The following is a 27,650-nucleotide window of genomic DNA, read 5'->3' on the forward strand; positions in this document are numbered from 1 at the left end:
TGCTGGATCTAATATCCACTTGATTTTTATAATTTTAGTAAATAGTCAATGTAGTTTAAACTGCAACATATTACAAATTTATGGTTAATTACACTAGAGTCCAGCATTAAGAACATGGGCATGATGCATCAGAAATTTGTATTGCCAAGTGTGCCAGTCTGAAAAAGTTTTAGAACCATTGCTCTCTCTCTCTCCCCCCAGTCTGATTACTCTTGTGATCTCAACTAACTGGAGTTATTTTCAAGAATTCTTACTGCTAATGCAAAAAAAAAAAAAAAAAAAAACTTTAATGAACAATATATTAACACAACACACTACAGAACTATCTGTAACTATATTTTATGTCCTTCATTCTTACTATTTATTCTTCTAACCTTGAAATACTATCTTTGAAAATTGTCATAAATCTCTGACCTTATAATTCCACATACATCTTTATCCCTAAGATCTCAACCCCATGACTCTTCATTTCTGAAGTAAGAATCATATGATCACTTTCTTTCCTAATAGAGACAAAAATGATATTTCCTTCAAAATCATATTTTCATAATAAGTCCACAATTCTTAATCTTCTTGTTCCCTCCTATGTGTGTGAAAATTCTCTCTCAGAAATTCATTACCTTTATTCCCAGTAGTTGAAATTAATTCTCCCTTCCAGTTTATATTACTATGGTTAAAATCCTGCATAATAATTACTCTTACTCATTAACAAGTTTGTCTAAATATTTTCTTGTTTACTATTAAATATTTTATCCTGTTTACCTGCACCACAGATAATACACTGTCAGTCATTTTCTGTTCTTTCGTCATTATCATCCTTCTTTCAGGGATTTAGATCCAATAGTCCATTCTGGTCTTTTCCTTGGCCATCTCTGACCACTATATGCTCTAACTGAGTGGTAGCAGAGTAGTTTCAAACTGTCCATTCTTTCAAGATGTTCAATATATACTTTGTAGTATACTGAGTCTATTTTTAGTTCTTTACATATTTCTGTGCTTCTTCTTTGGTTCCAGAGTATAGCCTGCTGTCCTTTCCTTGGCAGGAATTTCATTTCTCCAGTTTCTATTTGTTTTTTTCTTCTGCAGTTTTTATGGTCCATAATAACCTGAGCCAGCACTAAGGACAAAAAATGGGAATGGGACATTTAGAATAATGCATCAAGATAGGGGTGGGACAAAGGGATCACTGCATTTCATGATTACTAATGCCAGGAGTATTAGGAACAAGAAGGAAGAATTTTTGGCCTTGATTGGCTCTTCCTGGCCACAGGTTATTGGCATTAGTGAAACATGGCTGACAAAAGATGATATAGTTAGTGGGATAGAATGGGTAGGTTATAGTGTGTTTGGGAGGGACACAGAGAATAAAATGGGGGGGGGTGTTATTGATGATAGCTGATGAACTGCAGCCAAGGGGATTTGTAGTTGTATTGCAGGATAGTGAAAGGAGCTCATTTGAGGCTATTTGGTGTGAGATTGAGACTGGCAGAATAAAATATACGGTTGGGTGCTGCTATAGACCAGGTGATAGAATAGATGGTGGAGATAGTATGCATAAACAAATTGATGAAATGAGTGGAAGGAGGGTAATTATTATGGGGGATTTTAATTATGGTAACATTGATTGGAAGGAGGAGAGGACACATGTGAGGAAGGAAATGGATTTTATTCAATTATTAAGGGATAACTATCTGAGACAGCGTGTAATTGAAAATACTAGGGGTGTGAGAGTGCTTGACCTGGTAATAGCATCTCACAATTTGACTGTAATGAATATGACCATGTTGCCACCTATTGGTGAGAGTGATCATAAGGTCTTGATCTGGGAGGTGGCTAAAAGGTGTGGAATTTTTGGTGGAATTACCATGCTGGCAAGTATGACAAGCTTAGGAGATTGCTTGGATGTGCCATGGCATGTACAACTGCAAGGGCTGGATGTCGATAGAGCATGGGAAGTGGTCAAGGAGCATTTACAGGAGGTTATGGCTGATTGTATACCTAGGGTCCGAATAGTAAAACAAGTAGGGGTTAAATGGATGAATAACAACATTAAGCTTGAGCTGCAAAAAAAGAAACAACTGTGAAGGGAATTTAAAGAAAGGGGTGACCTGCAGGCACACGAACGGTATAAAGTGCAGGCCAGAAGAGTAACGAGTGAGGTAAAAACAGCAAAAGCCGATTATGAAAGGAAACTAGCTATGCAAGCAAAAGAGAATCCCAAATAGTTCTTTCAATATGCTGCAAGTAAGAAAAAACTGTACATGGCAAAATGATTTTAAGGAATGACGATGGTAGGGAGGTCACTGAACCAGTTGATATAGTGGAGTTACTGAGCGCGCACTTTGCAAAAGTATATCATCCAGGTAGTGACATTGAAAAAATGAAGGAGCCATTAGTTTATATGGGAATTGTGATGAATGAAGTGGAGGTGAATAGTCTATTACAGAACCTTAATGTGAATACATCTATGGGATTGGATGGTATACTGACACGGGTCTTGCGTGAAGCGGCTAAGGAATTATCAGTGCCCTTGACCATGTTGTTTAATCTGAGTCTCGGGTCTGGTTTAGTCCCGAAGGCATGGAAAGAGGGGAAAATAGTTTCACTGCATAAAGGAAGATCCAAGGCTACGGTTGCAAATTACCGACCGATCAGCATATCAGGAGTCATTGTCAAGTTCTTGGAGAAAGTAGTCAAAGGAAAAATACAGGAATGGATTGATGAAAATGAGATACTGTACAGGGGACAGCATGGCTTCGTAAAGGGTAGATCATGCCTGAGTAACTTGCTCAAGTTTTATAACAAGGTGACAGCTGAACTGGATAAGAGAAATGGGTTTACAGTGATACTGCTGGACCTGGCAAAGGCGTTTGACAGGATACCACATGGAATTCTAATCCATAAACTACAACATATGGGAATGGATATAGGGTTGGTGAGATGGATAGATGGGTGGTTGATGGAGAGATATCAAAGAGTGGTTTATTCAGGAGTGGAGTCCAAAAGACGGTCTGTGACTAGTGGGGTGCCGCAGAGTTCTGTTCTTGGACCACTGCTGTTTAATCTGTTTATTAATGATATAGGGAAGGATCTAAGTGGAACAGTTCATTTGTTCGCTGATGATGCAAAGTTGGGGAGGGCGATAGTGAATGCAGAAGATGTCAAAGTCTTGCAGGATGACTTAGATAGATTGGAGTTCTGGGCTAAGGAGAATGGATGTCAATTTAATGTGACAAAATGTAAGGTTATGCATTTTGGGGTGAAAAGATTAGCAGCAGTATACCACATGGGTGGAACTGTACTCCAAGAGATTGATGAGGCCAGGGACTTGGGAGTGTTGGTGGATAGGGAGATGAAGTTTAGGGGGCACATTGCGAAAGTAGCTAAATCAGCTCATCAACTCACTTGGTTGTTGAAAAATACCTTAATGAGCAGAGACAAGCAAGTTATTGTACCTCTGTACCGAGCCTTGATAAGACCTCATCTTGACTACTGTGCCCAGATTTGGTGACCTCGGTTCTTTCTTGATGGGGAGGAGGTGAAGAGGATCCAGAGGCGAGTGACTAAGATGATAGCAGATCTATGGAATGAACCATATGAAATTTTGATATTAATGTCAGCTTCTTTTGTATATGATACAGCACATCCAAGGTATTTGAAGCAATTAATTTGTTCTAAAATAGCGGTGGTCACAAGCCACCACATGAGGCCAGTAGACAACAATTGTGGCCAATGGTGTTTTTGGAAAAAGTTGAATTAAATTATTTTATGTTTTTTATATATTTTCATTGCTAAAATCTTATTTTCTTAATTCATGAGTTTAGGAATTGCAACTTTTTACAGCATTTATTTTTTTTTATCACCAATTTGGTAATGTGTAGCACTGAACTGCCTTGAGCAAACTGTTTTTGTACGTGACTCAGCACATTTTGTAGCAGCAGTAGTCTGGCTTAGCTGTTTTTCAGTGTGTGTAGATGGGCAATTCTGTACCTTTTGCATACTCTTGTAAACATATTCAAATTGTGCAACTTTAAGTGTTTAAATATATTCTTTAAAAAAAGCCAGTGTGCCTTTTGTGTAACAAAGTTTTTAGTGATTAAAAAAAAACTATACAACGTTAGCAACACTTTAACAATTTTTGCAATGAATTTGATGTGAAATTTTCGAGTTGATAGCCAAAATCAGTTCAATGAATTTAGCAACCTCAAAGCAGAACTTCATGAACAAAAGAGAGGCCTAAAAAAGATTTTTTTTATCATCGATGGAGGTAGTTATATTACCTAGCTATAAAGAAGTTTGGATTATAGCTCAAAAAAAGAAACATTTTCTGATGCTGAACTAGTAAAAGAAATACTGATTGTGGTCACTGAAACTCTGTTGAAGAATTATGACTCAAAAATAAAAGATGATATTCTTCAAAAGGTGAATAATTTAAAATTAAGTCAAAGAACAATTATCTGCAGAATGCCAGAGTTAGCAAAAGACAGAAAATTAGAACAACTAAGAGACTGTTTGTTTAGCACCAGATGAGTCAACACGTTAGTGACACTGTGCAGTTGATATTTCCGGTTCACTATGTGATTTCGGATATTCAAGTTAGGGAAGAAATGCCTGGTATTTGTGGATTAAGAGATCAAACAAGTGGAAAAGACATCTTTGAAAACTTTATTGAAATGTTAAAAAAATTTTATCTGGATTTAAAAAATTGGTTTCTGTCAGTGCTCCCACCACGATTAGGGCAAAATTAGGATTTGTTTTTCTTTTGAAGCAGCATTTAAATGAAAGCAATGTGAAGTCCATGCTGTCATCTTTCCACTGCATTTTGCATCAGGAAAATTTGTGTTGAGATGTCTAAAAGTAACGAATTGAAAAATGTGATGAAAATTGTAAAATTTATGAATTATATTAGAAGTGGAAGCTCTCTCATTCATTGACAGTTTGGTGACTGTCAAAAAAAATTGGTGACTGCACTTTTGATGATTTCGGAAAAGTTTATTTCATTATATTCTCAAATAAAAGAGTATCTTGATGAAAAAGGTAAGATTGAAAATTTCCCTGAAATCGAAACTTTTTTTCATGGTAGTGTGATTTGCACTTTCTGTGTGACATGATGGCTCACTTGAATAATTTGAATATGAAGCTTCAGGGAATAGGTAAGATAATAAGAGGGCAATCAGTCTAATCATGAATTTCATTTAAAGATGAACCTCCATGCAGAAAAATTCCAAAAGAATGATTTGACACTTTTTTCAAAGTTGAATAGTTTTCTAAAAAATAATGACTATGATTTCTCTGACACTAAAGATTTTCAATAACATTTCTCCAATTTGAAAATTTGAAATTGATATTTGATTTTTTGCATGATCCATTTCAATTTGACTTCCAGCAAATTTCAGTAAGGAAATTACAATTTTTTTTTTGTCTTTGGATAAGTGTGGATTTCAAGATGAAATGCTTACCTTGCAAAGTGTAGAACACATAAAAGGTAAACAAAAAGGTTGAGTCTTCCAAATTTAAAGATATCAATTTCAAAATTATTGTTCATGTTTGGATCTACATGGGTATGTAAGTTAGGCATTTTCTATTCTAGATTTCCCTAAGCCTAGACAGTCTCAGTTTACTGACATAAATTAATTCAAATTTCATGAAACTTGATGAAAAATCCATCAATTTTCACATTCAAAGCAAGCTGAAATGCAATTATTCTAATTAAACTAACATGTTTCAATTATTTTTTATTTTTGCATAATCACTTTCATCAGGCACAATTGGCCACTATGAAAAATAAGTTGACTTATTGACACCCCTGTTCTAAAATTTTATTTTCAATCATGATTTTACTTTTGACTGGAGATGTCCTTTAAAAGACAATTTTTATTTTGTCTATTTTATTTTGATATTTGCATTCAAAATTTTTTAGCAATTATTTAAGGAGTATATTATTATTATTACATGACACCTACAGAGAGTCCAAAGACTCATTGAGGGAGGGCAATCTACTCTACTACTACTATGTCTTCACCACTCACTCAATCCACGAACTACAATGAACTGCAACTACACCAATGCCATCTACCTCCCACCACCACTAGTATTACAGACAATCACAAACATCCACGTCCATGCCAGGATTCGAACCCACAGCCTTTTGGCTGGAGAGCAGATAAACTAACCACTCGACCAAATTGTATTGATGCTCCAAATTAGAACAGGTTACATGTTACTATTACTATTACTATTATTATTACGGGAAACTCCAGGGAGTCATTAGACTCATCGAGGGAGGCCCAAATCATATTCATCACAACTATTTGACATTCATACAGTATCTATCATACCTCGCCTTAAACTCATTCACTGTCACAGCATCCACCACAGACTCAGGGAGTGCATTCCACTCATTCACTACTCTAAAAGTAAAGAACCCACCTTTACTAACCACACTTTTGCCCAGTTTCCATGGATGTCCCCTAGTCCTCCCACAACCAGCCCTGTTCTCAAAAATATCTTCTGAATTAATTTTATAGAAACCCTTCAGTAATTTGAATGTCTCAATCATATCTCCCCTCCTCCGCCTATCAACCAATTTTTGCAACCCACAAATCCTCAACCTGTTCTCATACTGTTCATTCCACAGACCTGCTATCATCTTGGTCACTCGCCTCTGTATCCTCTCCACCTCCTCCCCATCAAGAAGAAACCTAGGTGACCAAATCTGAGCACAGTAGTCTAGATGGGGTCTTATCAAGGCTCAATACAGAGGAACAATAACCTGCTAGTCTCTGCTTGTCAACGTATTCTTCAGCAACCAATGTGTTTTGCAATGTGTCCGCTAAATTTCAATTCCTTATCTACCAACACTCCTAAATCTCGTTCCTCGTCAATTTCCTGGAGCACGGTTCCACCAATGCAGTAAGCTGCCGCCAATCTTTTCACCCCAAAATGCATAACCTTACATTTTGCCACATTAAACTGACATCCATTCTCCTTAGCCCAGACCTCCAATCTATCCAAATCATCCTGCAAAATTTTGACGTCATCTGCATTCACTATTGCCCTACCCAACTTCGCATCATCCGCAAACAAATGAACTGTTCCTCTCAGATCATTTCCTATATCATTTATGAACAAATTAAACAGCAGTGGTCCAAGAACAGATCCTTGTGGCACACCACTAGTCACAGGCCGTCTTGTGGACTCTACTCCTGAGTAAACCACTCTCTGATATCTCTCCGTCAACCACCCTCCTATCCATCTCACCAACCCTATGTCCATTCCCATATGCTGCAATTTACTGATTAGAATTCCATGTGGAATCCTGTCAATCCTGTTGAACTACAAAGTGGGAAATTATGATCAACTTAGGAGAATATTATCTTTGGTCCCATGGTATCAGTTACTGAAGGGGAAAATGTCAGCAATGCATGGGAATCTTTGATAAAGTACTTAAATGAAATGGTATCTGAATGCATCCTGGGTTCGAAGAATAAATAGGTTGGGAGTGAAATGGATGCGCAACTTATTAAGCAAGAGATCTACAAGAAAAAGAAGATGATGTGGAAAGAATATCATGAGAATAAGAGTGACAGGAGTTATAAAATATATAAAGCTCAGGCCAGAAAAGTAACAAGTATTGTGTGGAAAGATAAATCGGAGTATTAAAAGAAATTGGCCATACAAGCTAAAGAAAGAAAGAATGTGAAATAATAACTTTACCGAATGCAGATGGTACTCTAGTGTCAGAAGCTAATGAGATTGTTCAATTAATGAGTGTTCACTTTGCTAAGATATATCAATCATATGTATGTAACATGGCACACAGTGCTATTGCTACACTAGATGAAGAGCTAAAGGTTCGTGAAATTGCGGTTGAAGAGCTGTTGCATAACCTATATAAGAATTTATCAATAGGGACAGATGGAATATCAGCCAGTTTGCTAAAGGAATGTTCATCTGAATTGGCTAGGCCTTTCACATTGTATAACTTGAGTCTCAGCTCAGGAACGGAAGGAATTTATGACAGTTCCATTGTGCAAGGGTGGTGCAAAAACTGATGTGTAACTACTGACCTATCAGTATCTCTGTTGTGGTAGTGAACTTTTAGAGAAGCTGGTAAGAACTCGCATACAGAAATGGGTAGACCAACAAGGGGTAACATAGGTTTACTCAAGGAAGGCAATTCTAGCAATTTGCTCATATTTTATAACAATGCTATGGGCAAGTTGGATAAAGGGAATGAATACATAGATTTTTCTAAGGCATTTGATAGGATACCACATGAAAGGCGGTTGCATAAATTGGAGAACATAGAATTGGAATATAAACTCTTGACTTGGATCATGAGATGGTTGATACAGATATCAAAAAGTGGTATACAATGGGCGTGAATCTGCCAGATTTAAGGTGACCAGGGTTCAGTCCTTGTGCTATTATTGTTCAATTTATACATTAATGAAATCAGACAGGATCTAATGTCAGATGTGCAATTGTTTGCTGATGAGGCGAAGATAGGCAGGCCAATCAGAGATGCTACTGATATTTAGCACTTACAAAATGATTTGAATAGGCTAGAAATTTGAGCAAATGGAAATGGCTATCATTTTAATGTTAGTAAGTGTAAAGTTATGCACTTTGGAGTGATGAGATTCCAGTGGCATATTATATTAGCAGGGTTTTGCTACAAGAAACTGAGGAGGCGAGGGATCTTAGATACTGTTGGATAGGAATTCGAAGTTCAAAGGTCACATAGAAAAAGTTGCAAATACAACTTAGAGGATAATTGTGATGTTGAAGCAAACCTGACATCTAAGGATAAATAAGTCATTTTGTGTCTTTATAAGGCTTTAATAAGCCTACACCTGGACTATTGTGTGCAGATTTGGTATCCCAGGTAATAAAGAAGCTGTGGAAACGGTGCAAAGAAGAGTTACAAAGATTATATCTGGATTATGATATTTAGATTATGAAGACAGATTGTATGTGGATTACAGATTCTGGTTAGCAGGAGAAAGAGGGAGTAATATGATAGAGGCCTATAAACTTTTGAATGGGTATTACAAGATTGTCTGATGAAATTTCTTTTTATATGAAAGGCAGGGAGAAGTCATTTTGTCTTTATAAGGCTTTAATAAGACTACCTGGACTATTGTGTGCAGATTTGGTATCCCAGGAGTAAGAGCTAGGTTTTTCTCTCACGGAGCGGTGAATGCATCTAGTGTGAATGATGCACTCACTTATTTAAAGGAAGGTATGACAGCTGGTTTGGTTTATAGCTTCCCTCAATGAGTCCTTGACTTCCTGGAGGTATCAGATAATAATAATAATATTGATCTTTGAAGTTAATCTTCACTTCTTGCTGATTATTTTGTCATCTGCAAACAAAAAGGTATTAAGTATGGTTCCATGATCCAGTTAAAATGCTGGTTTTATATTTTTCTTCCATTTCTTTACTACATCTATATAGATATTAAATAACAGCAGCGACAATTGGCATCCTCGATGGATGCGTCTCTTTATTGATTTCCATTCTGTAATTCTTTCATTGATTCTTACAGCTATTTAGTTGTTTTGATACATTAGTTATTGCAGCAAGCAAGCAGCTAATTTATGTTTAGATTGTTGAGTACAGTCCAGTTTGTTCCATAAGACTGTCAAAGGTTTGTTTGATATTCTACAAATGCAATGTATGTTTCTATGTTGAATTCACAATGTTTTTTTATGTAAAGCTGGGTCAATGCATGATCATTTTTTTTGGAAGCAGTTTGACTCAATGTTTCAGCAAACATCTGTATATAGCTGTTATATGAGATGTAAGACATTTTGATTTATCAAATAACAAGCACAAAAATATCTTGTAAACACAGCTGCCATTTTTAGCAGTTGATGAGATAGCTTTAATGATTATTATATAGTGGATACTTTTTTTTACAGAGTGAGAGTAATTTTTATATTATGTTGTTTCAAGATTTGTGCTATTCTGTCAATCATGTGTAAGGCAATAGTATGGCTCTATAATTAATTTTATTGACTACCTGATAGGTTTCTCTGGGTTCTTCACATATTTAATAACTTTTTTTTTTTTTTTTTTCATTTTTATTAAGGTATCCAGATAATGCAGCAGCATCATTAGCACCCTGAGGGAACTGGAAATACCTAAAAGATATAATTCAAACTAGATACAATACAAAAGTAGTTATTAACATACTGTCACAAGAATCCGTATACAACAGTTAAGAAAATCACAGTTACAGATGTTCCCTCTCTCACACGCAATAAAAATAAATATAACTGACAGAATAACAAAAATCTCGAACCAACACAATATAAATTTGTCATTACTCTCAAAATGAAGTATCAACTATACCATGATTACCAAAGTCACCTTATGTACTTTTAAATAAATGAAAAGTTGAGTTTATAAAATATACCAGGTTTGCAGAATTTGTTATGTAGGAGAGGCAACTGTAGAGAAACTGGCATAGGCAAACATATTATAAAGATGTAAAAATCAGGTTTAGCCTTTCATACAAAGAAGAAACAATACTATCTGGCAGAAAATCATAATGGCATACATCTCTTATAACAACGATATCATTATAGTTATAGTCGATCTGGCTGGCTGAGTGGTTAGCGTATCCACTCTCCAGCCAAAAGGCTGCAGGTTCGAATTCCGCCATGGGCATGGATGTTTGTGATTGTCTGTGGAAAAACTAGTGGTGGTGGTTGATGGCATTGCGGTCAGTTGGTGGAGACAGAGCTATAGAGCAGGTGCCCTCCCTCGATGAGTCTTTGGAATCCCTGGAGATGTCGAATAATAATAATAATAATTTGCACATATAGTCCATTCTGATAAAACGCAACTTAACATGAGATATGAAAGGCCACTTCAATGATGTTTGATATTAATCTTTCATGTTAATGAAATTATTAATATGTACACTAATTGTTATAAGAGAAACTATTTGTGACAGTCTTTAGCTTTTGAATGATGTGAAAGACATCCTACGTAGTATACATCTTTTTTAAGTGTATTTTTTAATTTTTTTTTTGCAAACATATAATTCAGCAGCCCAAAGAGTCTATGAAATTAGCATATTTAATAAAATTAATTTGTTTTGCAAATAAGTGAAAAACATAATCCACTTTATGAGTTTTAGCTACACATCATTACCTTGTAAAATGCTTAATGATCAAACCACAATGGCACAAACAGCAGTTAGTGAGAAATTTAGAGATTCATTATTGCCAGCAAAGGTTGGTCGATTGGTAGAGCCTCTGCGACTAATGGCTCACGCAAAAAGTCAAGCAAGTTTGAGTGCAGTTAGTAATTGGAAGCGGATCAATCGTTCGATGCTGTTGGCACACTCTGCCTTGATGAGTCTTTGGACTCCGTGGAGGTGTCACATAATAATATTTATATTAAGTTTATGAAATCGACTACTATTTTTGAGTTAACTAATGAAATTTAAAATAAAAATATATTCTATGTTTTGACCTAGGGGTCATCTTCAGGAGTGTACACGTACACACACACACACACACACACACACACACACACACACACACACACACACACAGTAATCTACTGTTTATCTGGCCCTTCAATTATCAGCATGGCATGTTCTGATAACTAAAGGGTAGTTAACTGAAATACAATTACATGCTGCTCTATCAGAAGTCAGTTGATATTACAAGGATTGGTTAATTGAAGGATTGTTGTTTTGAAGATCATATAAATGGTACTTTACTTTGTGTGTGTAAAGAAATCTGCATAGCCTGATCTCTATCAGTGAAAACAATAAATTAAAAAATAAATAAACTAAATTGCATCAGCCCAATTCAGAAATTATTCTTCAACATCTTATTAGGAATCCTTGTACAAATTAGTTCTGCAACATTATATTAATGTAATAATTCTCCTTTTTATTTAAAGGTACTTAGCAGAGATTCCTTTTGGCATGCCAATGGGAAAGAATTTATACAGGTTTACTGACAGCTGCTGGCATGTCAATGGAAAAGAATTTATATAGGTTTACTGACAGCTGCTTTATCCAGTCACCTTTGTCTTGTGCAACTAATTCTGCTGGTCTCCAGCTTTCCGAACTAGCCATTTTTCTTTCTGGGATCCATGTCAATGCTATCCTTGGAATTTCTCTTCTCCATGTTCAATCTCAATACATGTTCAATATGTTTCTATTTGCATTTTTTTTTTTTTCAATGGTGATACTGTTTTGCTCAGTCCACTTATATATTCAACATGGCTGGGCCAAAATATTTTTAATATTTTACACAAACACTTTGTCTGAAAACTATTTAACTTTTTTTTTTTTTTTTTAGCTCCCAAGTATGTAAAAGTCGTAACTACTTCTACTGAAAGTGGGCCAATTAAGAACGTTTATTTTATTCTTAGCTATTTTAAGTGCAACTTTTTTCAGCTGTTTTATAAAATGCTTCAATTTTATTTATATATATCAGTGTTTTAAGGATATCAAAACTATGTTGTCTACATAACATACAAATCATCCAGATGTGATCTGGAATTCCACTTTTCCCCCCCTCTCCTTATACTTGGTAACTTTTCTCATAATCTAGTAAATGACAATGCTAAAATGTAGTCATATCAGTTTCATACAAACTCAGCATATAATGCTTCAATTTTGTTTATATATTAGTGTTTTGAGGATATCAAAACTATGTTGTCTACATAACATAAAAATCATCCAGATGTGATCTGGAATTCCACTTTTTTTCCCCTCTCCTTATACTTGGTAACTTTTCTCATAATCTAGTAAATGACAATGCTAAAATGTAGTCATATCAGTTTCATACAAACTCAGCATCCCTTCTCATAATTCTCTCCAACTTTGTATTAACAGCAGTGTCAAACCTGTTGGCTAAATGTATTACTTACTTGCTCTCCAAATAAAAGACTGGGTTTGAATTTTCTGCAATGGAATGAATAAGTGGGACACAGTTGTCTCACATCAGGTAATGAATTTCATCATCCAGTATGAGACCACTTCAAGTGGTCTCATACTGGATGATGAAGACTGGATTATGAGACTGTTTCAAGTTCATCATGCATGCAGACCACTCAAAATCGAAGTATTATAATGACTGAATTAGCGAGAGACTTCTTTCCACATGGATTGAAGAGTAATCAAAAACGGATCCCACTAAGCACCGACCTTATTAAATCAAATTAAACCTTATTAATGCATGCTACCAGAGGATAGCATGCATTAGCAAATAGAGAGCATGAGAGTGGAGGGTGGGTAATTATTATTAATTCAACTATAAGAACATACAAGGCGGGAATGAAAAGTTCTGATAAACACCTGGTCCAAAAATGATATTAAAGCAATGGATATAACCACAAGAAAGAACATATCTTAAAACAATTTAACTGCCATGTTTCATCAATTTGTTCTTTTTCTTTCAGGATATATATAAGTTGCTTTAATATAATTTTTGTTCTAGGAGTTTATCAGAACTTTTCAACCCTCCCCTCATAGATTGGAAGGAGAGGCCACATGGGAGGAAGGAAATGGAATTTATGCAGCTACCTAGGGAATAATTCCCTGAGACAGCATGTGATGGAATATACTGGAGGTTTGAGAATGCTTGATCTAGTAATTGCATCTGAGAATTTATCTATAAACAATATGACCACATTGCCATCAATTGGTGAGAGTAAATCATATGATCTTTACTTGAGAAGTGGCTAAATATGTGGAATTTTAAGTTAAAGGAGGGGGGGGGGGGGAAATTACATTATATGTGGAATTACAGAGCTGGTATAACAATCTTAGGTGACTACTTGGATCAGTGCCTTGGCATGTGAAACTGCAGAGACTGAATGATGGTGCATGGGAAGTGGTAAAGGAGTGTTTGAGTCAGGAGAGTAAATTGAGTGAGAGTTAAATGGATAAATATCATCATTAAGCTGCAGCTGCAAAAAGAAAAAAAGCACAGGTCCAGAAGGGTAACCAGCATGGTAAGAAAGGCAAAAGCGGAGTATGAAAGAAAATTTATAGTGCAGGCCAAAGGTAATCACAAACATTTCTTTTAATATGCTGCAAGTCAAAGAAAGAATGTTTATGGCAGAATGATTTTAATGAATGCTGATGGTAGGGAGGTAACTGAATCAGTCAAAATAGTAGAATTACTAAGTGAATACTTTGTAAGAGTATATCATCCAGGTCGAAATATTGGAGTAACGAGAGATGCAAAGGCTTATATAGGAACTGAGTTAAATGAAATGGAGGTGCATAGCATATTAGAAACTTAATGTGAATACAGCTGTGAGATTGGATGGTATACCAGCTCGAGTTTTATGTGAAGCGGCAAAGGAATTTTCACAGCCCTTGATTATATTGTTTAATCTAAGTCTCAGCTCCAGATTAGTCCTGATGGGGTAGAAAATAGTTCGATTGCATAAAGGAGGCTTCAAGACTGATGCAGCAAATTATTGACTTACCAGCATATCAGGAGATACTGTCAAAGTATTGGAGAAGTTGGTCAAGAGCAAAATACTGGAATGGATAGATGGAAATGGGGTACGTATGGGGGGGGGGGGGAGAATGGTTTTGTGAAGGGTAGGTCATGTCTCAGTAACTTGCTCATGTTTTATAATACAGTGACAGCTGTACTGGATAAAGCTAATCAGTTTACAGTGATACTGCTGGACTTTGCAATTTCCATGTAGCATCCTGTCAAAGGATGCTACATGAATTCTAATCAGTAAACTATAGCATATGGGATTGATATAGGGTTGGCGAGGTGGATAACAGGGTGATCGAATGGTGAGATATCAGAGATTAGTTTATTCAGGAGTAGTTTAGAAGGTCTATGACTATTGTTTAGTTTCTACATTAATGATATAGGAAAGGATCTGAGAGGAACTGTTCAGTTGTTTGCTGAACAGTTCCTCTGAACAGTCAATTTGGTATGCAGCTGATAATCTTTTCCCCCTAAATGCATAACTTTACATTTTGCCACGTTAGTAGTGCAATAGTTAATACAGAAGATGTTAAAATTTTTCAGGATGATTTGGATAGACTGGCAGTCTGGGCAGAGGAGAATGAATGTCAGTCTAACGTGGCAAAATGTAAAGTTATGCATTTAGGGGTGAAAAGATTATCAGCTGTATACTAAATTGATGGAACTGTACTCCAACAAAGTCAGAGATTTGGGAATGTTAGTGGATAGAGAGTTAAAGTTTAGAGGGCACATAGCAAAAGTGGCTAAAGCTGTTCATCAGATTACTTGATTACTGAAGAATACTTTGAGACATTATAAATACTTTGATGAGCAGATGCTAGCAGGTTATTGTTCCTCTTTATCAAGCCTTAATTAGATCCCATCTTGACTACTATCTACCTGGCATCCACATAGATCTGGATGCCAGGGTTTCTTGATGATAAGGAGGAAGTTGAGAAGATCCTGGGGTGAGTGACCAAGATGGAAGCTGGTGTATAGAGAACCCTATGATGACAGGTTGAAGATTTGTGGGTTACAGAAATTGGTTATAGACAGAAAATGAGTGATATGATTGAGACATACAAATTACTGAAGGGTTTTTACAAGATTAATTCAGAGGAAATTTTTCAGAACCTGGTGGTGGAAAAACTATCCATGGAATTTATTTTACCTTATCTTACCCAATTTCCATGGATAGCCCATGGAAATTGGGTAAGAGTGGAGCAAGAGTGTTAGGACTAGGTTTTTTTTTTTTTTTGCTTTGAGAATAGTGAATGAGTGGAATACGTCGCCAAAGTCTGTTGTGGGTGACATGATTGTGAATGAGTTCAAAGCAAAGTGTGACAGATACTGCTCACATGTTGAATAGTTCTTGACATGATCTTTACGGCCTCCCTTGATGAGTCTATGGACTCCTTAGAATTGGCCATAATAATAATAATAATTAATACTGTAGATGTACTGAGTTTTTGATTTGAAAACTCTTTTCTGGAGAAAGGTTTCAAAAAAAAAAAAAAAAAAGTGCGGGGGGGGGGGGGACCAGAAGTAGCATATTTGAGGTTAAGGGATTGCCGCAGAACCATGGGAGCTCAACAAATCTGAAGCTGTTACATGGGTGCCTCACTTAACCAAAAATTTCAAGGATTATCAACAAATATTTAAGATCCTCAAATCCATAGTGGTGCTTGCTGTTAACACTGTAGGATACACCATTTTGAACTTAGTCTATGTTGGTCTTCCTGCTCTTGTGTCTATGAAGATGCCTGTGATCCAAAGCAAAATATTTACTAACTAAAAGTGAATTTAGATTATATGTTTGCTTCCACCTTTAAATGAAAACACGAGTGATATAATGCTACAAGTTGAATAAATCAATCAATTTCACTATTTCTTGAAGGAGATACTTGGCTGATAATGTTTCAGTTCTTCAATATGTAAGATCTAAAATTCAAACATTTTCATACTATAACAATACCATCAAGAAAAATGAAATTCCTGTATAAGCTTGACAGTTTTATATGCGTTTCCAGATACCAAATCCAGATAACACTATCCTGCAAGAGTCCCTGAGTCAGTTAAATTACAGACCTCTTCTGGCTTTCTCAATACTTGTCCCACTATTTTTATGGATGTTTCACAAAATGCAAAAGCACCTATAAGAGTCTTATCCATCAAATTTATTCAGGGACTTTTGCAGGATACTGTTATCTGGAAACTCATACAAAACTGTCAAGCTATTTCAGTTTTTGTTTCAATCAAACAATTTGCTGAGAGGAGCCATATTTTTGGCGTTTTTCAAGTTTTTGGCATTTGCCAGTAGGTTGGGATTGATTTCAGTTCCAGAAATGAGGCAATAAGCCTTCTATGGATCACCCCACTGAGCATCGACCAAGTACACATGGGAACTGTTCAGCCATACAGGTGAGCAGTATTCAGCTGCAGAGTAAATGAGACCAAGAGCAGTGCAGCAAAGCATTGCTGTGGAGGCACCCCAAGTTGTTCTGCAGAGTTTTTGTGGTGTGTTGTTTCATTTTTTAATTCAGATGATACATTAATGAGATGTGGTTTTTAAGGATAGAGTTCTATCCAAAATGATGCCCAGATATTTTTAGAATCTGTTGTAGCATAGCAGTTACTGATTGAAATCGACTATCAGTTATATTATTGTTCAAGTGGAAGCATGAAACTTATGTTTTACTAAGGTTTGGGTGTAATCTCCATTTGCAGAAGTATGCATCAAGAATTGCAAGATCATTTGTTGTATGTCTCCCATTGGAGTAAAGATGGTGTGAAAAAAAAAAGAAGGGGAAACCAGGACTGACCCTTGTGGTAATCCATTATCTAATGTTACTTCTATTCTTGTCCATAAGCACATGGAACAGGCAGTTGCTTAGCATGTTTTCGATTAGTATAGCTATTGTTTGGCATGGGACCACACAGAGTAACTTGCAGTTGTGCCTTGCCTCCAGGTGATATCATAAGCTGCAGGAAGGTCTACAAAAGCTACAGCTGCTTTCAGGAATCATTAACCTGCCTCTATATGTGTGGTGGGTGACAAAACCAGGTTCATTTATGTCTGCATTCAACCTATTCCACTGCTACTTGTTCATTATTTTAGGGGCAAGTATTGAGGATAAGCCTTTCTAGGCGCTTACAACAGGCAGTAAGCAGGGTGACCGGTCGGTAATTTTCTGGTTGGTTGTTAATTTTCCCTTAATTTTTGTTCTCTTAAACTCTTTTGGAAGTCTACCAGTCAGAAAGGTGCTAGAGAAGAAACAGCCACCCACTATCAAGCTTTTTGTTCTGACTTCAGTAGGAAGTCTGGATGAATACCATCAAAACCTACAGCCTTGCCTGGTTTCATATCTGTTAAAGCAATGTTATATTATCATTATTATTATATAGGTACCACCACGGAGTCCGAAGACTCATCGCATGAGACCCAATCTATCATACCTCTCCTTGAATCCATTAACAGACAAAGCACACTCAAAACCGACTCTGGCAACCCAATCCACTCAGTCACCACTCTCCAAGCAAAAAATCTAGTCCTCACAACCCTACTGACCACACCTTTATTCAACTTCCAGGGATGACCCCTTGTTCTGATCCCTCTAGCCAAGTGCCGAAACATTTCCCCTGCATCTATCTTATACGAGGGTGGTATGAAAGGTTCTCGGCCTAACAATGAAAAAATGAATTTATAATTTCAAAATTATTTTTATTTTCCAACATAATCTCCCTTAAGACTAATACATTTATTCCAGTGATGATCTAATGCCATTATCCCATCCCTGTAGTGATTCTCAGTAAGATCTTCAAAATAATCCTCTACAGCTGCAATCACCTCTTGATTCGAAGAAAAACGCAGACAACCGAGGAAGAGCTTTAGTTTTGGGAGAGATAGCAGTCAAAGGACCAAATCTGGGGAATAGGGTGGATGTTCCAACAATTCAATAGTGTAGATCCCTTAATTTTCCCATTGCCGAAACACTTTTGTGGGCAGATGCATTGTACAAATGAAAGATAATTTTTTTCTTCTGCAAACCGGGGTGGGTCTTTTCTCACGAATTTTTTCATCTAGTCTGGTTAAAAAGATCGAAATAATATTACCCAGTTATTGTTTTACCTTTTCGAGATAATTAATAAGCAAAATGTCTTTAGCATCACAAAACACTGATGCCGTGACCTTTTCTGCTGATGGAACCAATTTTGTCTTCTTTGGCTGAACAACCGGCTTCTGTCCACTGTTTTGACTGCTGTTTGGATTCTGGTGTGTAATGTGAATCCAAGTCTCATCAATACTAATAGATCGATGCACAAAATCTGTTTTATTCTTGTTAAAATGCTCCAAGCACTGTTCAGATTTTCATGCAAGTGCGTTTTTGATCTGCTGTGAGCAAGCACGGCACCCATGCGCAAAGCTTTTTCATATGCAATTCTTCATGCAAAATATATCCTATACTTTCTTTTGAAATGCCTATAGTCTCAGCAATTTCATGCGCTTTGACTAGCTGGTCACCCAATACTAAACTGGGTATTGGGTGACCAGCGAACGTGGCTGTACCAGCCACGTTTACTCGGCAGCCCATTTCTTAATTGTCTAAAACAAAGGAGAAGAGTGTCCATAAACTTTTATGAACTTCGAATGAATTTCTTTTAGCGTTAAACCTTGTTTTAAAAAGAATTTTATAACCACACGATACTTAATTTTATCCATTTCAAGGGAGACAGACAAATACAGATAACATTTTTGCTTCAAAAAGCTGTACAAAACAAGCTACTTAATAGAATGACTTGCAATTTCACATGGATGCTTATGACAGATGTAACAACTTAGAAAAAAAAACTTGTCGATAGTGTTGCCATCTATGGTCGAGGCTGAGAACATTTCAGACCACCCTGATATGTGTTTACATGGTTACCTACAAAGTATGTAGATTCAAATGATGTTAATTCATATTTGGTAATAATTATTTTTTGTGCAATAAATTATTATTATTACGGGCAACTCTGAGGAGTCAATAGACTCATCGAGGGAGGCCCTAACATCATGTCAAGAACAACTATTCAACATTCGCACAATATTTATCATACTTCCCCTTGAACTCATTTACAGTCATGGCACCCACAACAGACTCTGGCAGCTTATTCCACTCATTCACCACTCTCCAAGTAAAAAACACCCTTGCCCATCTTCCATGTAGCCCCTAGTCCTCCCACCACCAGTCCTATTCTCATAAATATCTTCTGAATTAATCTTATAGAAACCCTTCAGTAATTTGAATGTCTCAATCATATCATCCCTTTTCTGCCTATCAACCAATTTCTGCAACCCACAAATCTTCAACCTGTTCTCATAAGGTTCATTCCATAGACCTGCTATCATCTTGGTCACTTGTCTCTGGATCCTCTCCACCTCCTCCCTATCCAGAAGAAATCCTGGCACCCATATCTGGGCACAGTAGTCTAGATGGGGGTCTTATCAAGGCTTGATACAGAGGAACAATAACCTGTTTGTTAAAGTATTTTTCAGCAACCAAGTGATTTGATGAGCTGATTTAGCCACTTTTGTAAAGTGCCCCTAAACTTCAACTCCCTATCCACCAACACTCCCAAATCCCTGGCCTCGTCAATCTCCTGGAGTACGGTTCCACCAATGTGATATACTGCTGCTAATCTTTTCACCCCAAAATGCATAACTACATTTTGCCACATTAAATTGACATCCATTCTCCTTAGCCCAGTCCTCAAAACTATCCAAATCATCCTGCAAAATTTTGACATCCTGTGCACTCACTATTGCTCTACCCAACTTTGCATCATCAGCAAACAAACGAACAGTTCCTCTCAGATCCTTTCCTATTTCGTTAATGAACAGTAGTGGTCCAAGAACAGAACCCTGTCACACACACCACTAGTTACAGGCCGCCTTTTGGACTCTACTCCTGAATAAACCACTCTCTGATATCTCTCCATCAACCACTCTCTGATATCTCTCCATCAACCACCCTCCTATCCAACTGACCAACCCTATATCCATCCCCATATGCTGCTTAATTAGAATTGCAAATCATTCAACTCATTTTCCTTTGGTTATTCTAATTTTTTGATTCAGAGATGTACATCAGACATCAAAACATATTATTAATCAATAATTTTAAATTGCTGACTTGGAAAAAGCTTTAAAAAATGTTTTGTTGTGTACAATAAGTAAATCTCAATATAGCAAACATTATTACTATAAATTCACTTGCTACTGGAGAATCCTCCTTGGTCCCATAATTTCAAATGCACTTAAAAGAAATTATTACTACAGTCTTTCCATTCTAACAATGTTTTTTGATTTATAAAAACCCCAAAACATAATCCATAGTTAATAACAAAAATAACAGCAATGTTATTATTTTTCAATGAATTTAATTTCCATGGAAGATTGTCTCTAAACAACTTATGTCTTTGATTCCCACGCACTCACTATAGTGAAAGATGTGCGTAGTGTGCATAATCAAGATTTCAGAATGTGCAGCAACAAAATAACCTCAAAATTCTGCATTCCATGTATTATCACATGGAAACAGCCACAGAGTGCAAAGACTCATCACAGAAGGGCACAACAATTTGCAGACAATACTTATGTTTTCTTAAATTCATTACTGACAAAGCACTCGTGACCACCTATGACAGGGGTAGGGAACCCTTGGCACACATGCCAAACATGACACAATGACTTTTTCAACACGCAATCCAGAGCTCATCTTAAAAAATAATTAATTAAATAAATAAATACAAGTAGAGCAATACCAAATAAAAATGCATTAAAGAAACAAACACTATCAACTGTTTTAATAATAAGAAGAAAAAAATGAAACAAGCATACTATTTCCAAGCCATCTATCTCTGCTATATAATGATGTACAAGTTTTGTCCCGTTCAGTTGTTGCATTATTCGTCAGGCAGCCAGATGTGGTGTGACTCCTTCTTTACAATCATTTTATATATTTTTTTTCCTGTTTCATGTTATCCATTTTCACATTTTTGGATTTAATTAAATTGTAAGTCACTAAAATATGGATTGGAAGTATTTATTGTCAATTACCATGTTTAATTTATTAGATATAAATGCATATTTTCTTTACATTGCCATAAACAAAAGTTACTGTTAAAGCTAAGATGAGATTTTCTGAGTCCAAATTATAATTTTTTGTCAGTGTCCATATGTCCCTGTTCACATTTTTACATCCCTGATACAATTTTCATATATTATTTTTTTATGTACCTTGTGGTTGTACAACTTTGGTCATTCAGTTGTAATTCACTTTTTTTCGTTTACCTTTCACTTTATTCCCTTCTTGATTTCTTTTCTTTCTTCCTCCTTTTTTCTATTCATATTTATGCTATATATATATATATATACACACACCATTACAGTATATTTTTATTTGCTTCCTGCCCCTTACAGATTGTACAGACTGTCACAACCACCAGCAAGGAAACATACATTCAAATGAAGTGGATATTAGAGAATTCAAAGAATACTGAACTGAAAAATTTGGTATGATTAAGAAAGATAATAAAGCATTATGCATTTTATGTTCCGAATCACTTGTTTGTAGGACTTCTGTAAAGACGAAACTTTTCATAAGAACTTAGCAATAAAAGTGAGCAAGACCAAAAAAAAAAAAAAAACGGTCTGACACTTTGATGAAATTTATTTCAGGTAGGCCTAGTTCCAACTTAGTTGCTGTAAGTTTTGAGGTTTCCAAAGTTAATCCCCCACTCAGTGATGGGCAATATATTAAAGAAGCATGGCTAGAATGTGATCCTTTCCTTTTTGACAATCTTTCAGAAAAGGTAAAAATTATTCAGTGCATTAAAGATTTATCTGCGAGTAGAAAAACAGTTAAGGATAGGATACTTAAGTTGGAAAGGAATACAGTAGAAAAATTAAAAGATTTGACTTCATGTAATTTCTTTTCTATTTGTGTTGATGAGAGCACAGACATTACATCACCAGCTAAGCTTGCAACCTTTGCTTGCTTTTGTAGGGTTGATGAACTATGCAAAGAGATAATTAACCTTGTAACACTACCTGAGTGTATCACTAGGATTGAAATATGTAAAGCAGTTATGAACGAATTATCTATTTGGCAAATTGATAAAATCAAAAGTGGTATCCATCACAACAGATGGTATACACTCAGCATGATTGATAAGGACTGCATCATACATGAAGAGACTATGTGCAAAACCTGGTCTAAAGGAACTTCAAGAAGTGATGCAAACAGTAAATAAGGTTGTTAATTACATTTCTGCACATGCTTTGAATGAAAGTCAATTTCAGAATCTACTGAATGAGATGGATTCAGTATTCAAAGGACTAATAATGTATAACAATGTTCGTTGGCTTAGTCGAGGTCTTGTTTCGAAATGATTTGTTGAATGCCTGGATGAGATAAATCTCTTTTTGACTAATCAACAAATGTCTTATAAAGAAATATATGACATCGTGTGGGTTTGTAAATTGATGTTTCTGCAGATTTTTGCAAACATTTAAGGTCTCTGGTAAGACTCCTGATGTTATGTTCGAAAGGCATTCGAAATGAAACTAGGAGTTTTCAAGACTCCTAGAAAGTCTTGATTTTCAAGGAGATTTAAATATTTTCCAAACCTAAAGAAATACATCAATTGTTTCCAAAAAAGATGACAAAGCAGACTGGCAATGTCTTCAAAAGCTATTTTTAAATATGATTGAGTCAACTGTTGAGTAGTTCTAAAATTTGTTAAGTTCAGAGAATTAGAAGAGATTGCAAAATTCATTAAGTTTCCAGACTCTATAAAACTGGATGAATTAAACTTGCAGATGTTTTTGTGGGTAAATATGGATGATGCTGAAATGCAGTTGATTGATTTTCAAAGTAGCTCAAATTTGGAGGCAGAAATTGGTTGACCTCAATTCTGAGGTCAACCAATTTCTGCCTCCTTGGAAAATATTGAAAAGGAGCAATTAGAAAAGGGAGTAACAGATAAAAGAGCAGAATACGAGGTACTAAGGACTTTGAATACTATTCCATAAACTTGTATGTTTAAAAACTCTTGCAACAGCATTACTATCCATTTTTGCATCTACGTATTCTTGTGAATCATTGTTTGATTGTTCGCAGTGATGAACTTTGTTAAATCTTGTAATAGGAGTGGCCTTACAGATGAAACTAGTAGCACATGCATATCTCTAAAGGTTACAAAATATAAACCTGATATAAATTATCTGCCATCAGTGATGCAGCAGCAGAAGTCTCACTGATGCTAAATAAATAAAACGTTCACTATTTTTCTTTCTCTAGTTTTTATTTGATGTTTTCTGCTAAAAAAATTATAAAGATTAAGTTCTGTTTAATATATTATGTAGGTAAAATAACATTTTATCTGTACTTAAATTAAGGGGATATTAAATCCCACATAGTTTTAAAACTGAATAAGAAACTCAAAGATTGGAATCAGAGAGTTTCTTGCCGAATATAGTAAACTATAAAGTATCGGCGACACTAGCGTTAGCCAATGCAAGTGATCCTAGTACGTAGTACAATACCGGGCAACTCGTTGCAAAGGTAGGGGAAGTTCAGATCACTATTCTTAGGTATTTATACATTTCCTAGAAAATGTGTTTGTACATTATGGAAAATACCTAAGAATAGCGATCTGAACTTCCCCTACCTTTGCAACGAGTTGCCCGGTATTGTACTACGTACTAGGATCACTTGCATTGGCTAACGCTAGTGTCGCCGATACTTTATAGTTTACTATATTCGGCAAGAAACTCTCTGATTCCAATCTTTGAGTTTCTTATTCGGTTTTAAAACTATGTGGGATTTAATATCCCCTTAATTTAAGTAATGTTTTCATTGCCGAAATGAAGCTTATTAGCTCTTTATATTTAAGTAATTTTATCTGTAATTTTTATGTGTTACTCATAAGAGATTAAGAATTAATAGAAGAACATCTTTAATTTTATTTTCTTTTATTGTGCTTTAGTCAAGTAAAACGATTATGAGATTGTGCACTGTAATATACTGGAAAAACTTGAAAAAGTTTGTCTGATTGATCTTTATAAAAATAAATAAATAAAAAAATTCAGAATTATTGTTTACTCTTTTGCCGATATTAAAAATTACATTTTTAAATTGTGTGGCTGTATATGGCAGTCAGAATTACACTTAAAGACAAATAAAAAATATCCATGCTACCAAAAGGGTAGGACTTAAGTAAAAATTCCGTCACTAATTTTTACATTCATTCAATCTTACATGACTCACAATAATCACTCTTACAATATTCTTTGATTTTTCTGCTCAAGTAAAAGTTCTCCCACTACTTAAGGCACCAAATAATAATATGTTCCCCAAAATTTCAGTTGGCACACACACTTAAACATGTTGCCCAACCCTGATCTATGACAACCCAATCCACTCGTTTGCCACTCTCCAGGCAAATATTCTAGTCCTAATGCCATTTAATCATACTTACATAACTTCCAAGGACGATCTCTTCTTCTTTCCTGTATTGGAACATTTCTTCAGTATCTATTCTCCAAAATCCCTTTATATAATATCCCTCTGAAAACCTAATGCCCAGAAATAAGTTATATTCTTGTTTAATCCCTACAAAAGTCTAAGAAAAAGTTTTCACATGAAGTATCTTAATAACTAGGCTACTTTGTTTACTTCATTGGGTAAAGGATTAAACAAGAATATACTTTGTAAATGAGTGAGAAAACTTTTTACGCTAATCAACTGAATTCTGTAACCTACACACCTCCAGTCTATCCTCATAGGTAGCATGCCATGTAAATTCAACTACACTGCTAAAATAAAATGCAATATACTGCAATACATACATATTTAAGGTGTCAAATTATTGGAAAAGTAGTGGCAGCTGGAATTAAGTAGCAGCTACTGTTACTAATTGTATTATATGGGAATTCTGTTAAAATAAACAGTGGACAGCTGCTGGGCTAAGAATAAAAGATAGTTCATAAGGAAAAAATCCATAAAATTATATGATTAGTTAACAATCTACTTAATATATTACTAAATATGCAAGAACTTTGACACTGTAACTGTGAATTATTAAAATCACAGAAACTACTTCATCTCCACAATTTTTAAAGATCTTCCAAAATATTACAATGAATGAATAGATAATGAATGAGTGCAAATACAAATGTAGGTGTTAACATTTTAAATGGAAACTATTTCTCAAGATGAAATGGGTTATGTACAAAAGATATCCATACTACAAATTAGTTCAATTACATATTACTTTATTTATTGTTATTCAGATGATAATAGAAAATTGCTCACATGAAAGTTACAAAATTCCAACCATATATATATATATATATATATATATATATATTTTTTTTTTATAGCTTCAAATCTTCATTCTCAGTTACTGTATTGTTATTGCCTTGTGTGCACCTGCCTTTTTGTAAGTTCCTTTAGAAAATGGCAATGTGACATTGCTGAAATATCGGAAAAAATATCTATTAAAATATAATTTAATTTATATTCGGATCTACGTTGTTTCAATTCCCTAAGTTATTTAGAAATGCATAACCAACATATAAGCCTGTCTACGAGAATCCAACCATATATATGATAAAAATTGTCAAAATATGCTTCTGTAATTATGAACCCTCCCCGTTTTTTTTGCTTTGTTTCAAATTAATGAAAAATATTTTTAAAAACTGGTAAACTTGGACAGCAAAATTTTAAATGAAAAAAGAAATGAATGTTAATAAATCAGCTACAACTACTCAAGTTAAAAAATACTGGGAATATTTAAAGCTTGCTATAACATATTTCAAATAGAAAGGAAGTATATTTTTATAATGAGACTAGGGATTAAAGCTGGATTGTTCTATGAAACAACATTATTATATATACTATATTTAGTTGTAAATACAACACAACTTTTTTTTTTTTTTTTTTTGTAGAAATACAAACTATACATATCTACTATAAATTTGAGCCCAACTGTATCTTTCACTTGTCATTTTTATCATAACTTGAAATATCGTTAAATAACTGCTCTATTCTACTAATATTCCTTGACAATTATTTTTTTTAAATCAATTTTTTTTTTGCACTCGTATTAAAACAAAGGTAAAACATGTCAGAACTTACTGGTGGATTATCAACAGTATGAGATATTACAGTATATTTTAAATTTAATTTTCTTTCTCTGTCTCTGATGGAAAATGCTGTCATATAATTTAACAGCTAATCAGATAACTCTCCCTTCCAGTATATAATATCAAGCCTTGTTTAAGAGATAAGAAAACTTAAATATATATAATGGACAATATCATTTCCATTATATAAGATGGCCCAGCAGCAACTTGTGTCCAATTTGCTAGACAATTAGATGTGTTTTCACCAAATGCTGCTTTCCATGAATGTTTTAATTTTTTTTTTCTTCTTGAATTTCTGGAGATTAACAAAAAAAAAAATAAATAAATAAATAAAAAAAAAATACAACTTTGTTAATTAATACAAAGAACATAAATGGTGCACACAATAACCAATACTAAACTTAATTGATTACTGTCCTTAGGACAATAAGATCCAGATTCACTATGACTACAAGTGTTAATTAGTCAAGTTCTAAAATTTTAGAAAAAAAGGAATAGTGATATTAAATTTAAACTGGATGAGTGTAGTATATAATAATATAATAGATTTAGTTTAATCCTTTATCCCAGTGAGAGCAAACAAAGTTTGCGCCTGAAAATATCTTCAGGACTAAATTCAGGACTAAGTGCCTGGTAGCTTGCTCCACCTTTGCCACGAGTTGCCTTGGTGTTGCACTACTTACTGGATAAGATAGTACAACACTATATTTAGTCCTGATGATATTTTCAGGCGCAAACTTTGTTTGCTCTCACTGGGATAAAGGATTAAACTAAATCTATTATAGTCTAACCTAGTGATAAATAAATTTTCAACATGGATGAGTGTAGATTGCTTGATACTGACAAATAATCCAAAATAAGCTACTAATTTCTGACTGACAAAACAAATTCTCGAGTACTACTATCACATTTGATTTAGGCCACCTAAAATGTAGTCCTCAGTTATTTGTGGAGATCTATTTAGAAAGAAGTATGC

General features: G+C 35.0%; 1 protein-coding gene across 1 annotated transcript in view; it reads right to left on the bottom strand.

Annotated features, from left to right (window-relative positions):
• LOC150109888 (uncharacterized) overlaps positions 1 to 26,952 on the bottom strand; it is a 67,296-nt gene extending 40,344 nt beyond the window's left edge. Inside the window, exon 1 of the mRNA XM_090415687.1 lies at positions 26,667 to 26,952. Coding sequence (XP_090271813.1) covers positions 26,667 to 26,750 — 84 coding nt within the window. The 5' untranslated portion in view covers positions 26,751 to 26,952. The remainder of the gene's footprint in view (positions 1 to 26,666) is intronic.
• Positions 26,953 to 27,650: the final 698 nt, after the last annotated feature.

This window comes from Typopeltis vanoorti, chromosome 1, assembly GCF_054136105.1.
Source record: "Typopeltis vanoorti isolate ZY-2024b chromosome 1, IOZ_Tvanoo_1.0, whole genome shotgun sequence".
Taxonomy (NCBI): domain Eukaryota; kingdom Metazoa; phylum Arthropoda; class Arachnida; order Uropygi; family Thelyphonidae; genus Typopeltis; species Typopeltis vanoorti.